The sequence below is a fragment of the Panthera pardus genome, unplaced genomic scaffold (assembly GCF_024362965.1).
Source record: "Panthera pardus isolate Hobbes unplaced genomic scaffold, ASM2436296v1 HiC_scaffold_17, whole genome shotgun sequence".
Taxonomy (NCBI): domain Eukaryota; kingdom Metazoa; phylum Chordata; class Mammalia; order Carnivora; family Felidae; genus Panthera; species Panthera pardus.
In genome coordinates this window covers 129,672,958-129,689,832 of record NW_026526732.1, presented here as the reverse complement: position 1 = coordinate 129,689,832, position 16,875 = coordinate 129,672,958, and the positions used below count along the sequence as shown (strand labels likewise).

The following is a 16,875-nucleotide window of genomic DNA, read 5'->3' as shown; positions in this document are numbered from 1 at the left end:
CTGGATAGGGGCGCCTGGCTGGCTCAGTTGGTACAGTATGTGACTCTTGATCTCAGGGTTGTGAGTTCAAGCCCCACATTGGGCATGGAGCCTACTGTGTTTAAAAAAAAAAAAATGATCTTGGATAATATTCAATCTGGTAACAATTGCATTTAGCAAATTATAAGGTAAACATCATTTAACATTAACAGACATGACTCCCATCTAGGCTCTCCCTGACATGAACAACGCTCACTGTTAAGATTAAATTTTGGTTAGAAAACCCCCTCAGAGGGTATTCGTAGAGTTTTCACTGAGCATCACAAGAGCTGGTGTCTGGCTCAGGGGCCACGCCAGCCTGCAGCAGCAGTGTGGGCCCAGGCCAGGCTGGTCTCAGTGGGGAGGGGGCCAGAAGTGGGTAGCACAGCTCTCCTGAATTTGAGCATTTGCCTGATACCTAGAGTGAATAGACTTCAGATGTATCTCAGGCCCGGCGTGCGTTGTAAAAAGATGTCTGGTAGCCTTTTTGACAGGTAATTACTCAAGCTTGCTAACTGCCTCCATAGCTTTGGGGACAAGGAGAGCCAGTGCTTGTGGACATGCACCCTTGCTGACTCACTGCCTGTGTCTGGTCCAGGTGCTGGAAGAGTCCAAAGCCCTTGTGCGCTGTAACATGAAGGTGGAGCTAGAGCAGGCCAACGAGAGGGAGTGTGAAGTGCTGAAGAAAATCTGGGGCTCGGCTCAAGGGATGGACTCCATGCTGAAGTACCTGCAGAGGAAGATCGATGAGTTCTGACGGCCAGGTGCCTGCTGGTGACACTGGAATTCTAGAGCAGCACACCTGTGGCACCATGTTGCCCTCCTCCTCCCTCACAGCCTGAAACAAGTTCACTCTTAGCTCACGCTTGGAAGCAGGACTTACAACATCCAAGCTATTTATTATCAAGGAGTTTTTAAGTACTGTAACTTTAAAATAAATAACTACAAAGCTCCTTTGTCCAAACGTCATTATTTTATACTTAATATACACACAAGTATAAAAGTATAATGGTGAGCTCTAGACTGCTCTTTGAAGCTCTAATTTTTGTTATCTTTAGCTAGTACTGTATAAAAAAGAAACGAAGCGTGTTTTGCTGGTTTCAGGTGGCAGAAAAGTCTGGAATAATGTTTGTTTCCCTTATTTTTTCTTTCTAGAACACAGAATCTAAAGGGTATTAGCCAGCCTCCTCTCTCCTGTCCCAAATAGAGATACAGAAAGATCTGAGGTGTGCCTTTGTCTCCAAAAAGGTACATGTATCTCAGAGGTGGAATGTCCTGAATCAAAAGTAAAACTTACCTTGTAGGATAAGTATTTCTGATGAAAAACCCACTGATGAACATACCGCCAAACTGAAGTACACTTAAGATTCATGCTGGAAAATCCAATGATTCTTCCTTTTTAATATATCCAGTTCTTACCCAGTTAACGTGAGGAAACCACTGTCTCTCCAGAAGAAAGCTTGTTTTGCAGTATTAGTGAATCACTGAATAGCTTAAGTATGAGTATCTAAGTTATAAGTTAGTTTTAGTGGATTTTAAAGAGTTTTTCTGACCCTTTTGAAAAATAACTACATAAGTGCTTCTTGTTGCTGGGTGAGAAATACTACTTTATATGCAGTTTTGGTTTTCTATTTGCAGATATGATTGATGTATTACACCAAAAAAAAGTATTTTTATGTTTATAAAGTGTAATTTTTAGGTTCACTTAGAATATATTTTATTTAATAAGTTAAAATTCTTTTGGCACACTCTTAAATGCAGGAACTCCTTTAAAAAAAAAAAAAAAAAAAAAGAACTACCTTATATTCAACGTTTAATGTCCCAGGTCTCTGCTTTCATATCTACGCAATATGCGGAGTAGAGTGTGGCGTCCAAGAGTGCCCTGTGTAAATAGACATTCACATTCCTTTCAGGAGTGGGGACTGATTCCTGATTACAGACGCCTATTATTAGTTAGGCTTCTGAGCTTGCAATCATATTGAATGTATGAAGAATGAAATAAAATCAAAACCTTATTTTTGTACAGTTTGGAAGTTTATACTTAGAACCGACCACCTCCCGGCCATGTGGAGAGCTGTACAGCGTGTAAATCTGCCTTTACCTTGGATTGGTTGGTGCAGTATTTTTGCATCTGTGGGACCTACTTTTTCGTTCAGTAGTTTGAACTATATATAATAAACTGTACAATCTGTAAAGTTTTTATAGAATAAATATTCAGCTGTGAAAACTGGTTAAATAAAACTAATATTTCTTAACACATTGGAAATGTTTGTCTAATTCTTCACTCCTGAAGTTCCTCATGGGACTTTTTTTCCATGAAGTATGCATGTGGTCATAGCACTCGTGCAGTTTAAAGAATAAGGAACTCTGTAACTGCACCTGGGGAGGAGCTACAATCTGACCGATAGCATCCTCCCGAGTCCTGTCCACTTGACCCTTCCCCAGGTGACCATTTCCTGAACTTTGTGTCAGTCTTCTCCTTGCTTCTCTTTCAGAGATGCATATTCCTAAACATATTACCTAGTTCTTCCTACTTCTGAACTTTACATTGTTATTACACATAAGCTTTGGTGATTTAGTATTGAGTTGTTTATTTTAATCTGTGTATTAGAGTTGTAACTTATTCCATTGCCCAGACCTACAATGTAGGTGTTTTCATTCCTGTTTCATAGATAGGGAACCTAAAGTATGAAATACATGCCATAGGGGCAGGACCAGGCAGGCTTCCAGCCCAGGTGGCAGAACCAGTATTCTGGCATCAACACCGTATTGTCTGTTTCCTAGAATTTAGAACTAGGGAACTAATTCAGTTCGGTTCTCCTCTGTGTCATCCTGGATTCTGCATTCTCTACACTGGCCACATTCCTTCCTCTCTCAGGCAAAACTTTCATGTTCCAACTTCTGGCTCATGAATCAAGCCCAACTAAGAGGAAGAACTGACAACCTTAAATCCTTATATTCTTGCCCAGTGTTGGGGAAGGTGACAGGAAATGCTCTCTAATTTGGTTCAACTTCAGAGGAGAATTTGACAGGATATAGCAATTCCGTTTATAAGGACTCATCATAAGGAATGAATTCTTGCACAAGATAAAGATACCACAGGTGACTAAATTCGTCTCCGTGAAAAGCTGGAAATGATGGGTTAAATAATTATGCCACACTGCACAATGGAATACACAACCATTAAAAGAATAAAATACTTCTAAACCTTAGGTGAAAAAAGCATATTACAGAATAACTTATGTCAAAACATTCACTATATGCTTCTAAGAGATTAAAAGGATATGCCCAAGAACTAGACTGTCTTCTTTTTATCATATCCTCTCCTCTAGTGCTTCCCCACTCTGGCAAGTGAAGGTGGAGAGCTGGACAGAGACAGGCATTCCCATGTATCTAGGCCCCTGACCAGGGCCATCCCCTTCTTGGGCTTGTTTTCCTCAGCTGTAGTAATGGTGAAACAGCACATAGCCTGCAGTATGCACCAGGCACTGTTGCAAACACTTCTGTGTATTAGGTCATGGGCTTTTTGAGGGAACTCCCAATTTCCAGAGAATATTTATTAACATAGTATATATTAATATATAATCACTATAAAATGAGAGCTCTCAAAAAAATCTTGTGGTTGGCTGACTTCGTTTCTGGCCACTCTGGCAAGAAGACCAAAGAAATCAAAAGAGTCCCGAACTTTGAGGATCTTTGAAGGAAATCATGCCCATGATGTAAGAAGAGAGGAGCCCAGAGAGCTGCTGGCTAGGCTGCTCCTGCCAGCAGCCAAAGGCAGGAGCTAGGCTGCTCCTTTGGCCTCATTGCTTGGTCAGGAAGTAAATGAGGGGTAACCCAAGTATCTGGGCAAAGCAGGAGCCCAGTGAGCCAGAGACCAGCCTCCATGACCAACTGTCTCCTTCAGCCACAGCAGAGAAGCTCTAACCCACTCCTACATTACTTAGTCACTTACACTGATATGAACAAATGTTATTCTCCAAAGGGAGGAAAATGTGTATGTTGCAGGAGAATTGGCACTTCCCAAATAAAAACACATATCTTAGGGATAGCCCAGGGATGTGGGGCTCTGTCAACTGAGTCTGTCCCTGCTCAAAGTTCAGTCTGCTTTCCCCAAATCCAACGAGCCCATCTGGTGGCCTTTCTGTTACTGACCTTTCTATCCTTCCATAACCAGCTTTCCCCAGTCCATGCCTTTCCTGCCCTAGAGTGCACTCTAGTGACCTGCAGAACATGCCAGGGGGAGTCCTGGCCTTCACAGGAAGAGACTCAGGGCAGGTGAAAGTCCAAGGAACCTTAGCCCTGGAGTAAAGCCCAGAACTGGAGAGTGGGAGAGGATCTGTGATGTTGCATGCAACTGTTTCTACATGAGGAGACAGAACTAGAGAAGTCAAGGGACCTTCCCGTCATCATACTGCCTGTAAGAGGCCTGGCATCCAGGAGTAGCTAGTGCTCTTCACAAAACCCCACTGCCATCTGTGCCTGCCTTCCCAGCACCTTAACTTGCCAAGATCAGATTGAGGTGAACACTGGCCACAGGGAGTGTAGAGTGGTGGTTATCAAACTTCATTGCACATTAGAATGATCTAGAAAGCATTAAAAATTCTTAATGCTTTGGCCATACATGAAAATAAATCACAATCTCTGAGCTGGGATCCATGCATCTGGAGTATTTGACCCAGGTAGCTTGACTTGTCTGTGCCTGGGGGATGCAATGAGTAGTGGCCTGGAGAATTCAATACATCCTGACATCTCATGGGCCTAGGGCTCTGTGGGTGGAAGTGGGGCAGTGGGGCAGAGTGGGTGGTTTGAGCAGCTTGGCAGCTTGGGATTTAGGGCTTTTTCAAGTGGAGGCTGGCCTTACCTACAGAGTTTTGATGGTCTACAAACTATTTCTACATCTGAAGGAGCTGGACCACTCCACAAAACCCTCAATACTAGCATCTAGAAATAAATATCTCACTGCTTAGCAACAGAGGAAAGACTGACTATATCCCAGGAAACTCCTCCCTGTTCTCTAGAGGACATTCCTGACAGTGTCTCTGAAGACACTCTGAAAATGGCATTGGATGTTAGAACATTGCTTTGAAAGTTACTTTTTTGGTGAGGTAGAAAACTTCAGTTAAAAGCCAACTTTATGATCTTAGAACCATATTATGCCCTCCGATGACTAATAAGTTGTTTAAAGCAAGCATTTTTAAAAATAAAAGCTAAGGTCTAATGAGTTTTAACATTAATTCCTATTTTCATAATTTTAGATTGTATTCTAAAATGGGAGGATATAAATTTTTATTAACATCCATACAGACTATATATGTAATCACCCACGTGAAACACCCTGGATAAAACAGCAAGACATAATATTACAAGGAAATAGAACACTTGAACATTATAAACCATAGAGGTAATTAGACTCATTATGGGGATCATTTCATAGTGTATAAAAATATTGAACCACTATGATGTACACCTGAAAATAATAGGATATTGCAGGTAAATTGTATTTCAATTTAAAAATGTAGACCTAATACACACACATCTGTAGAAACCTCCACCCGAGCAGAATACATATTCTTCTACAAGGGCACATGGAACATTTTCCGGAATAGACCATAAGTTAGGCAATAAAACAAGTCTCAATGAATTTAAAAGGATTCAAATCATGCAAAGTGTGTCCTTAACAGAAAGGAGTTAGATATCAGTAACAAAGAAATTTAGGAAATTGAAAAATATGTGGAAATTAAACCTCTTATAACCTTTACAAGAGAAATTAGAAAAGATCTGGAGATGGATGAAACTGAAAACACAATGTAACAAAACATAATAAATTATTCATAACAAGGGCACCTGGGTGGCTCAGTCAGTTAAGCGGCCGACTTCGGCTCAGGTCATGTTCTTGCGGTTCATGAGTTCAAGCCCCGTGTCAGGCTCTGTGCTGACAGCTCAGAGCCTGGAACCTGCTTTGGATTCTGTGTTTCCCTCTCTTTCTGCCCCTTCCCCACTCACACCGCCTCTCTCTCTCTCTCTCTGTCTTTCTCAAAAATAAATATTAAGAAAATTAAAAAATAAATTATTCATAACAAAATACCTATATTTAAAAAATAGAAAAGTAAATAGATGCCAAGTCAATAACCTAAACTTCTACCTTAAGAAACTGGAAAAAGAAGAGCAAACTAAACACACAGCAAACAGAATGAAGGAAATAAAAATTATTAGGGCAGATATAAATAAAATGGAAAATATAAAAGCAATAGGAAAAAAATCAAGGAAAGGTCTTTGAAGAGCTTAATGAGACTGACCAAGAAAAAAAGAATACTTAAATTACTAAAACCGGGAGTGAAGAGGGGACAGTACTACCAACCCTATAGAAATAAAAAGAATTATAAGGGAATGTTACAAACAATTGTATGCCCACAAATTAGGTAAGCTACATGAGATCAACTAATTCCTAGAAAGATGAAAACTACTGAAACTGACTTCAGAAGATACAGAAAATCTGAATACACACCTATAACAAATAAAGAGATTGATTTAGTAATCAAAAAGCTTCCCACCAAGAAAAGCACAGAAACAGATGGCTTCATTCATTAATTGTATCAAGTGTTTAAAAAGTAATCATTACCAATCTTTCACAAATGTTTGCAAAAAATAGAACAGGAAGGAATACTTTCTAACTTATTCTATGAGGTCAGTCTTAATACCAAAATCACACAAAGACATGACAAGATAACTATAGATCAATATCCCTTAATAATATAGATGCAAAAATTCTCAGCAAATAATCTGGCACAATATAAAAATTATATGCCATGACCAAGTGGGATTTATCCCAGGAATGCAAGGTTGGTTTGACATGTAAAAATCAATCAAAGTAATATATTGATAAAATAAAGGATAAAATTACATAATCATCTAAGTAAATGCAGGAAAGCATTTGAAAAATCCAACAACCATTACAATAAAAACAAGCTAGACAGAATGGAATTTCCTCTACTTGATAAAGGGCATCTATAAAAAACCCACAGTTAGCATCATATTTAATGATGCAGTTGAAAGCTTTTACCCTAAAATCAGGAACAAGACAAAGATGTTTGCCTTTGCCACTTATATTCAACATTGTACTGAAAGTTCTAGCCAGAGCAATTAGATAAGAAAAAAGAAATAAAAGACATCCAGATGGTAGAGGAATAAGTAAAACCATCTATTTGCAAATAATATGATCTCATATGTAGAAAATACTAAGGAATCCAAACACACAAAAAAACCTATTAGAACATACACTCAGTAATGTTGCAGGATATGAGATAAATATACAAAAATCAGTTGTATTTCTATACACCAGCAATAAATCTGAAAATAAAATTAAGAAAATAATTTCAGGGGCACCTGGGTGGCTCAGTTGGTTAAGTGACTCTTGATTTCGGCTCAACTCATGATCTCACAGTTGTGAGATCAAGCCTGGTGTCAGGCTCCACACCCTAATTGAGATTCTCTTGAAAGAAAGAAGGAAGGAAGGAAAGAAAGAGAGAGAGAGAGAGAAAGAAAACAAAAGAATTTTATTTACAATAGAATAAAAAACAATAAAATACTTAGAAATAAATTAACCAAAGAAGTGCAAGACTTGTGCACTGGAAACTACAAAATACTGCTGAAAGAAATTAAAGAAGACCTGAATAAATAGCAAGATATTCATGGACTGGAATCCGTACGTTAAATGGCCAATAAGCACATGAAAAGATGTGCAATATCATTAATCGTTATTGAAATAAAAATCAAAACTACAATGAAATACAACTTTACAACACTAGGATAGCTCTAAAGGAAAATGACAAATATTGGTGAAAATATGGAAAAATTAGAATCCTCCTACACTGCTAGTTGGAATGTAAATTGGTACAGCCACAATGCAGAACAGGTTGGCTGTCCCGAAAAAAGTTAAACTTAGAGTTACTATGTAGCTTTGCAATTAAATCTACTCCTAGTTATATACCCAAAAGAACCGAAAACAAGTTCTCAACTAAATAGTGTACACAAATGTTCATAGCATCATTCATAATAGTCAATCAGTGGAAACAACCCAAATGTTCATCAACTGATGAAAGAATAAACAAAATATGGTATATCCAAATAATGAATTGTTATTTGGCAATAAAAAGGAATGAAGTATAGGTACATGCTACAATGTAATTGAACCTTGAAAACATTATGCTAAGTGGAATAAAAAACCCAGAAACAAAAGGCTACATATTGTATGATTCCATTTATATGGAATGTCCAGAATAGAAAAATCCACAGAAACAGAAAGTAGATTAGTGGTTGCCAGGGAATGGAAGGGGGGCGGAGAGACAGAATGGGAAGTGACTGCTAACAAGTACAGGGTTTTCTTTGGGGTTGAAGAAATTGTTCTGGAATTAGTGGTGATGTTTGCACAACTTCAGGAATCTACTAAAAACCATTGATTAGCATACTTTAAAGTGGTTAATTTTAAGATATTTGAATTATATCTCAATTTTTTTAAGAGTGTGTATCCTCTAAATTAACACACGGAGAAAATGGAAAAATACTTAATTGATCCAAAATAAGCAAGAGAGGAATGAAAAAGGATGAATAATAAACAGAGTTGACATGATGGATTTTGCTCAAAATATTAATAAAAAGATTAAATGAAAATGGACTAAATGTGTGAAAAGATCTATATACACACATATGCTGGTCACACACACACAAAAAAACCAACACATCTAAAACTGCAAAGCTCAAACTAAAGATATAGAAAATATATACTGTGCAAATACCAAACAAAACCCTGCCATAACAATATTATCAAAATACTATTAAAGCAAAAAGCATGTCAGAAAAAGTATTCATAATGACAGCAGACTGAGTTCTACTGAAAGATAAAACAATTCCAAATTTGTGTGCCCTACTTAACTTATCCTCAAAATATATAAAGCAAAAATTGACAGCTCTACTACAAAAAAAATAGACAAGCACAAAACCATTATGGGAGATTTTGGCACTCCCCAGTAACTGATAGAATCTGACCCTCTTACACCTTCAATGGAGATGTGGGATTTAATAATCATGTACCTGATTTTGACTGATTCTATTTTGACAAGTTCCTGAGTGTGAATGTGGTAGGTGGCTTCTAAATTGGCTCCCAATGATCCCCAGTTCCCAGTATGCACACTCTTGTGTAATCCCCTCCTCTTCTGTGTGGGATGGACAAAGTGCCTTGTTTTTAACAGAGTATGGCAAATGTGATGGGGGTGTCACTTCTGAAATATGGCTATGAAGGATTGTGACTTCCATCTTGCACACACTTGTTCTCTTTCTGCCTCATCTTGTTCATTCTGGGGAAGCCAACTGCCATGTTGTGAGGTGCTGTGAGGCCCATGAGCCAAGAAACTGAGGGGGATTCCTACCAGCCAGTGAGGATCTGAGGTGCTTGGGCTAACAACCCAAGAGGAGCAAATCCTTCCAGTGCTCACATGACTGAGCTTAGAAGAAATCCTGCCTCAGTCCAGCCATGAAAAGACTACACCTGGCCAACACGTTAACTGTAGCCAGAGACCCCTAGTCAGAGGCCTAAGCTAAGCCATACCTGGATTTATGTTCCAGAAACTACAAGATGATAAATTTTGGTATTTTAAGCCACTAGGTTTTGAAGTAATTTATTATGCAACAGAAGATAATTAGTATACTCAAGATGATCAGTCTCACAGCTTACTTTAGTATTTGATAAATATATAGGTAACAAATATATATCTACATTTAAATATAGAGATAGATAGGATAGAGTGTTAGAAAAAATTTTCATTTTAACATCTTGTTTATTCTCTGCATTTAAATATCCCTTTATGAGGGATTGGGTGCGTACATGTCTTTATGCTCATCCAATGGAATTCTCTGCAACTCTAAATGAATATATTGCTGCTGATGATGATGTAGTAGTAGTTGTAGTAGTCAATATTTATATGATGATAAATATTCACTAATCTCTTAGGGTAGTAATTATTAATTATATTAATCTCTAATTATATTAGAATTATAACCTATTACATTTTTCAGACGAGAATACTGAGTTTTAGAAACGTTATATAATTTCCCTAAGGTCATCCCATAGTAAATGTTGGTCAGGTGTTTGACAACCAAACTTCACCCAAGAACAGCTTTCTCAGGGTGCCTGACTGGCTCAGTTGGTGAAACATGCTACTCTTGATCTCAGGGCTATGGGTTCAAGCCCCACATTGGGTGTAGAGTTTACTTAAAAACATAAAATCCTTGGGAGGGAAGGGAGGATGGGTGATGGGTATTGAGGAGGGCACCTGTTGGGATGAGCACTGGGTGTTGTATGGAAACCAATTTGACAATAAATTTCATATTTATTAATTTTTTTTTCAACGTTTTTTATTTATTTTTGGGACAGAGAGAGACAGAGCATGAACGGGGGAGGGGCAGAGAGAGAGGGAGACACAGAATCGGAAACAGGCTCCAGGCTCCGAGCCATCAGCCCAGAGCCCGACGCGGGGCTCGAACTCACGGACCGCGAGATCGTGACCTGGCTGAAGTCAGACGCTTAACCGACTGTGCCACCCAGGCGCCCCAATAAATTTCATATTTAAAAAAAAAAACAGGACACTTCTGGGACAAGGATAAAAGATCGGAAGCAAGGAAACTACTAGTTCATTTATTAAGCAAATATTTATTTAAAACCTAAAAAGAAAAAAAAAACCATAAAATCTTGGGACACCTGGGTGGCTCAGTCAGTTAAGCATCTAACTTTGGCTCAGGTCATGATCTCACAGTCCGTGAGTTCAAGCCTTGCGTCGGCTCTGTGCTGATAGCTCAGAGCCTGGAGCCTGTTTCAGATTCTGTGTCTCCCTCTCTCTGATCCTCCCCTGTTCATGCTCTTTCTCTGTCTCAAAAATAAATAAATATTAAAAAAAAATTTTTAAACAAATCTTAAAAAAAAAAATAAAAAAGAACAGCTTTACCTCCCTCGTTGTCCCCCTGAGCTCTGTAGACCCTTGGGTCCTTGTATACATAACCCAAGAAAGGGGAAGGGAGCCATGAGCACTTGGACTTGCTCATTCTCTCATTTCTCATGAGCAACTAAGAACCAGAACTTGATTTTATCTAGAAATAGAAGTGAATGTGACATTTATGGCCTCTTGAATTTTAGAAGCAATCTGTATACTTGTTACATGTATACCATTATAGATATCTTCGTTATCCAAACTTTTGGTATCAAGCTTAAGAGTCAAAGTCGTATGATTTTTTTTTTTTTACATCTGAATTTTATGGTTCAGTTTTTTAAAGTAATATCTACACCCAACATGGGGCTCGAACTCATGACCCTGAGATCAAGAGTTGCATACTCTACTGACTGAGCCACCCGGGCTCCCCAAATAAAGTCAGATAACTCTAAAAAGTTAGATAAACCCTTTGTTATATAAACTCTTGCTATTGACTGTCTTCAACTCAAGAACCAAATTCATTTGGAATATGTGCTATCTCTCCTGACTCAAGCTTCGTATTTGACTTTCATTATCCAAATCAGGAAGCAAGTAGATTTGGATGGTGAGAGACAGTTTCACATGCACAGAAAATACACCAAATTTTGGTTTGGCTCTCACTGGTTATCTCTATTGCTAATTTACTTTTCAAATCAATTGGTGTAATGTTTTTATTTTTACGAGCGTGTTTACATAACTCATTTTTATAAAATACACCAGTTGGTGAAAAGTCCTTGTCTCTATCACGGGAACAATAACCCAGATTCCCCAAGGCAGCCTTCCCCAAATATTTGGAAACTGATGCCCTCAGAGAGAGGAGCAATAGACCTGTCCTCCTGTTTCCACTTACAGATCTAGGCTCCAGTAGGTCTTTCCTTAGCGTCACCTCTAGTTAGCTGGGCTAGATGCCTCTGAGTTGAAGAGGCAACCACTCACATACACTTTGAACTTTTTAGATTTTACTCTGAAGCCAACAATTCACTCCTCAGGCCCTTGGTGACCCAGGGTCCATTGCTGGGTGTTTTGGGGGGTGGTGTGGAGGGCCTCTCCAACATATTGCTTTGGGGCTCAGCGTTACTGGTTCTTTTTCCTTTAACTCTGGAGCTAGTGCTCAGATGGTTAGAACACTGTGCTAATGAGGCACTGGTCCTGCCGTGGGGACTCGTTTGCCAGCCTCTGATCCCTTGCCAAAGACCTTGGCTGGCTGCCTGGCAGCAACTGTTGATCACCAGAGAGACCAAGAGAGCAGCTGGAATGGACCGGGGCCACTTCAGGGCTCTTGGAGAAGGCTGTACACCCCTGCAGGTAGCAGGCCAACATGTCCATAACCCTCCAAAGCACCTCTTCCAAGGCCAGAGACACCATTTTAATAAAAGGAAAAACAATCTGTTGGTTTTTACACTTTGCTGTAAATTTTTGCTCGTAGCAATCTGTTTGTTGTGACAGTTACCACTGGGATTTTTCTCCCCTCTATTACTAGAAAGCTTTATTATCTGGAGCTTTAAAGCCTCATGCAGTGAAAAACTATTGCATCAACACACAGTTTGGAGAGAAGAGAATGACCTATAATTCTTGTTCTCTAAAGATGGGCGATCATCACCACAGCACCAGCCCTCAGGCATGGGGACTCAGCTTGGCCTCATTCCCTGGCTGTTCTAATACCACCCCCCACCCTTGCCCCAATTCTCAATTTCCAGTTTTCCCAGGAAGGAGAGAAGAATATCCCATCAGCTATGAGGAGAAGGGGGACTCCCGTTGTAGGCCTGCAGATTCTGAAGTTCAAGTCACCAGCTCCAGTAACTGTGTGTTGTGGGATAGTTGTGGGGACAAAGTAGACATGGGATTAAGAGCTTTTCCCATTCTGTACTGCTGGCAAGTTCTCTCGTCAACTTGGACCTTCACGGAATCCTGGAATGTTCAAAGGGGTGGCCAGGACACTTAGAAGAATCATAGTTCCTGCCAAGCAGGCAAGTTTGGAGACAGAAATGCTCATAGTTGAGTGATTAAAGTGTAACTTGAGGTGCACATAGGTGGCTCAGTCAGTTAAGCATCCGACTCCTGATTTTGGCTCAGGTCATCAACTAATGATATTTTGAGAGATCAAACCCTGCATCGGGCTCTGCACTGACAGTGTGGAGCCTGCTTGGGATTCTGTCACTCCTTCACTCTCTGCCTCTCTCTCTCTCTCAAAAATAAATAAATAAATAAATAAACTTTAAAGTATAACTTGAAATACTTCATTGCAAACCACGTGTGTTGCATGTATGCAAATGTATGTGTTTGTGTTGGGAGGATGTTTTTCTAACAGCTTCATTGAGGGATAATTGAAATACAATAAAGTTTACATATTAAAAGTGCCCAACTTGAGGGAGGGGCCAAGATGGCAGAACAGCATGTAAGTTTTTTTGCATCTCTCATCCACGATATACAGCCATATATCAACACTAAACCATCCTGCACACCTAGAAAACTGATTTGAGGATTAACACAACAATCTGCACAACCTGAACCACAGAACTCAGCAGGTATGTGGCACAGAAGTGAACTGGGGGAAAGAGAAGCCACGGAGGGCAGGGAGCTGTTTTTACTTGTGGAGAGAGGAAGGAGATGGGGGGAGAGTATGGGAAAAGCATCCTCCCCCCAAAAGCAGCTGAAGAGAAAGTGGAAAAGTGGAAACAGCCACAGGGACTGAACAAAAAAGGAAGAAGGGAGAAGGGAGAAAAGAGAGGGTTTAAATTTCATTAATACTCTATAAACAGGGGGATACCTGCAGATAACTGTGCAGATACCTCCACAGCTTGATAACTGGTGGTGCTCTGGTGGGAAGGGTGAATCACTAGGAGCAGAGAGTGAGGTCCAAGGGGTCCAAGGGCCATATGGGGAGATGCAGTTCCCCTGCTGGCAGGACATTTGGTAGAGGCTGTGCGGCCACTCCACAGTCAAAGGTCCCAGCAGACCCTGGAGAACAACCACATTCACTGGTGCTGGAACAAGGTCGTTAAGTGTGAAGCCTCGTGCCAGATGAGTGTTGTGATTCTCCATAATTCCTGAAATGCTGCTACATGATCACGTGAACTTTTTGGGGGCGGGCTTGCACCCAGCTGCAGTCTCTGGGCATCAGCAGCACCATGGTCTCGTGAATGTTCCTGGGGGCCAGTGGGCACCTGGCCATCCTTTGGTGAAACTCTCACTCAGAGGGTCAGAACAGGTCAAAACTACAGTCCCTCAGAAGTGAGGGGTTGGGAAACATGGCCACATCTGAAATAAAACTCAGGAGGGAGGTGCCACTTGGCAACCTGACTGCTTGGTCACGGACTGTAGAAGTGGGGAGTCGACAGAAGCCAGAGACAAAGGGCAGGGTGCACGAATGCTGGTTGGGGAGAACAGAGTTCTGATAGTAGAGACTGGGTAGCTGGGTGACGCCATTTTCACCCCTCCTGTTCATGCGCATACACGCCTACAAGCGCCACAACAATCCACCCCAGGAAGCTAAGCAGTGCCATCTAGTGGAGAATGGAGCCTTTACACTGAGCCCCGCCCAACTGGGCCAACCTCGTTCTTCAGGAGCACCACAAGTCTTTCCACCTGCTTAGTTTATGGATTATAAAGTCCTTCATAGTTTGACTTCTAGGGGAAACTGATGTAATTTCAAATGCATTTCAGTCTGTTCGCTGTCCATCTATTCAATTTTTTTTCTTTTCTTATTCTCAAATACAGAAAGAGAAAAAAATGTATTTTTATTTTCAATTTTTATTAAAAATAATTTTTAAAATTTTTTCTACTATATTTTTTACTTTTTTGTGAATTTTTCAAATTCTATCTTTACTGGGGCGCCTGGGTGGCTCAGTCGGTTAAGTGTCCGACTACAGCTCAGGTCACGATCTCACAGTCTGTGAGTTCGAGCCCTGCGTCGGTCTCTGGGCTGATGGCTCAGAGCCTGGAGCCTGTTTCAGAGTCTGTGTCTCCCTCTCTCTCTGCCCCTCCCCTGTCCATGCTCTGTCTCTCTCTGTCCCAAAAATAAATAAACGTTAAAAAAAAAAATTAAAAAAAAAAAAAAAAATTCTATCTTTACTTTCATCATTTCATTTTATTCTATTTCATTGTATTCATTTGTATTCTGGAGGATAATAAAGCAGAAAAAAAGAGGGAGACTAAGGCAAAAGAGCATGATTTAAGAATTAGAGAAATCACTGACTCATTAAAAAGGAACAACATCAGAATCATAGGGGTCCCATAAGATGAAGAGAGAGAAAAAGGGGTAGAAGGCTTATGTGAGGAAATCATAGCAGAAAACTTTCCTAACTTGGGGAAAGACACAGACATCAAAATCCAGGAAGCACAGAAGACTCCCAACAGATTCAACAAAAACCGGCCATCAACAAGGCATATCATAGTCAAATTTACAAAATGCTCAGGCAAGGAGAGAATCGTGAAAGCAGCAAGGGGGTGGGGGGAAAGTCCTTAACCTACAAGGGAAGACAGATCAGGTTTGCCACAAATCTATCCACAGAAACTTGGCAGGCCAGAAAGGAGTGGCAGGATATATTCAATGTGCTGAATTGGAAAAATATGCAGCCAAGATTTTTTTATCCAGCAAGGCTGTCATTCAAAATAGAAGGGGAGATTAAAAATTTCCCAGACAAACAGAAATTAAAGGAGTTCATGACCATTAAACCATCTCTGCAAGAAATTTTAAGAGGGAATCTCTGAGGGGAGAAAAGACAAAACAAACAAACAACAACAAAGAAGACCAAAAGCAGCAAAGACTAGAAAGGACTGGAGAACACCACCAGAAACTCCAACTCTACAGGCAACATAATGGAAATAAATTCATATCTTTCAGTACTCACTCTAAACATCAATGGACTAAGTGCTCCAATCAAAAGACATAGGGTAACAGAATAGATAAGAAAACAAGATCCATCTATATGCTGTTTACAAGAGACCCACTTTAGACCTAAAGACACCTTCAGATTGAAAGTAAGGGGATGGAGAACCATCTATCATGCTAATGGTTGACAAAAGAAAGCCAGAGTAGCCGTCCTTAGATAATCTAGACTTGAAAATAAAGACTGTAACAAGAGATGAAGAAGGGCATTATATCATAATTAAAGGGCCTATACACCAAGAAGACCTAACAATTGTAAACATTTATGCTCCAAAGGTGGAACACCAAAAAATATAAATGAATTAATCATAAGCATAAAGAAACTCATTGATAATAATACCATAATCATAGGGTACTTCAACACCCCACTTACAACAATGGACAGATCATCTAAACAGAAAATCAACAAGGAAACAATGGCTTCGAATTACACACTGACCAGATGGACTTAACAGATATATTCAGAACATTTCATCCTAAAGCAGTGGAATACACATTCTTCTCCAGTGCACATGGAATGTTCTCCAGAATACATCACATACAGAGACACAAATCAGCCCTCAACAAGTACAAAAAGATCAGGATCATACCGTGCATATTTTCAGATCACAACACTATGAAACTTGAAATCAACCACAAGAAAAAAATGTGGAAAGATAAAAAAATACTTGGAGACTAAAGTCCATCCTACTAAAGAATGAATGGGCTAACCAAAAAATTAAAGAGGAAATTAAAAAGTGCATGGAAGCCAATAAAAATGATAACACCATAACCTCAAACCTCTGGGACATAGCAAAAGCGGTCATAAGAGGGAAGTATATAGCAATCCAGGCCTTACTAAAGAAGGAAGAAATGTCTCAGATACACAACCTAACCTTATACCCTAAAGATCTGGGAAAAGAACAGCAAATAAAACCCAAAAACAGCAGAATATGGGAAATAATAAAGATT

At 39.8% G+C, this 16,875-nt stretch overlaps 1 protein-coding gene across 5 annotated transcripts in view; it reads left to right on the top strand.

Annotated features, from left to right (window-relative positions):
- CDYL (chromodomain Y like) overlaps positions 1-2,277 on the top strand; it is a 241,451-nt gene extending 239,174 nt beyond the window's left edge. For all 5 annotated transcript variants that reach the window (XM_019419860.2, XM_053904938.1, XM_019419858.2 and 2 more), the window contains one exon: positions 617-2,277. In XM_019419860.2, the coding sequence (XP_019275405.1) occupies positions 617-775 (159 nt within the window). In that variant the 3' untranslated portion in view covers positions 776-2,277. The remainder of the gene's footprint in view (positions 1-616) is intronic.
- The last annotated feature ends 14,598 nt before the right edge of the window (positions 2,278-16,875 follow it).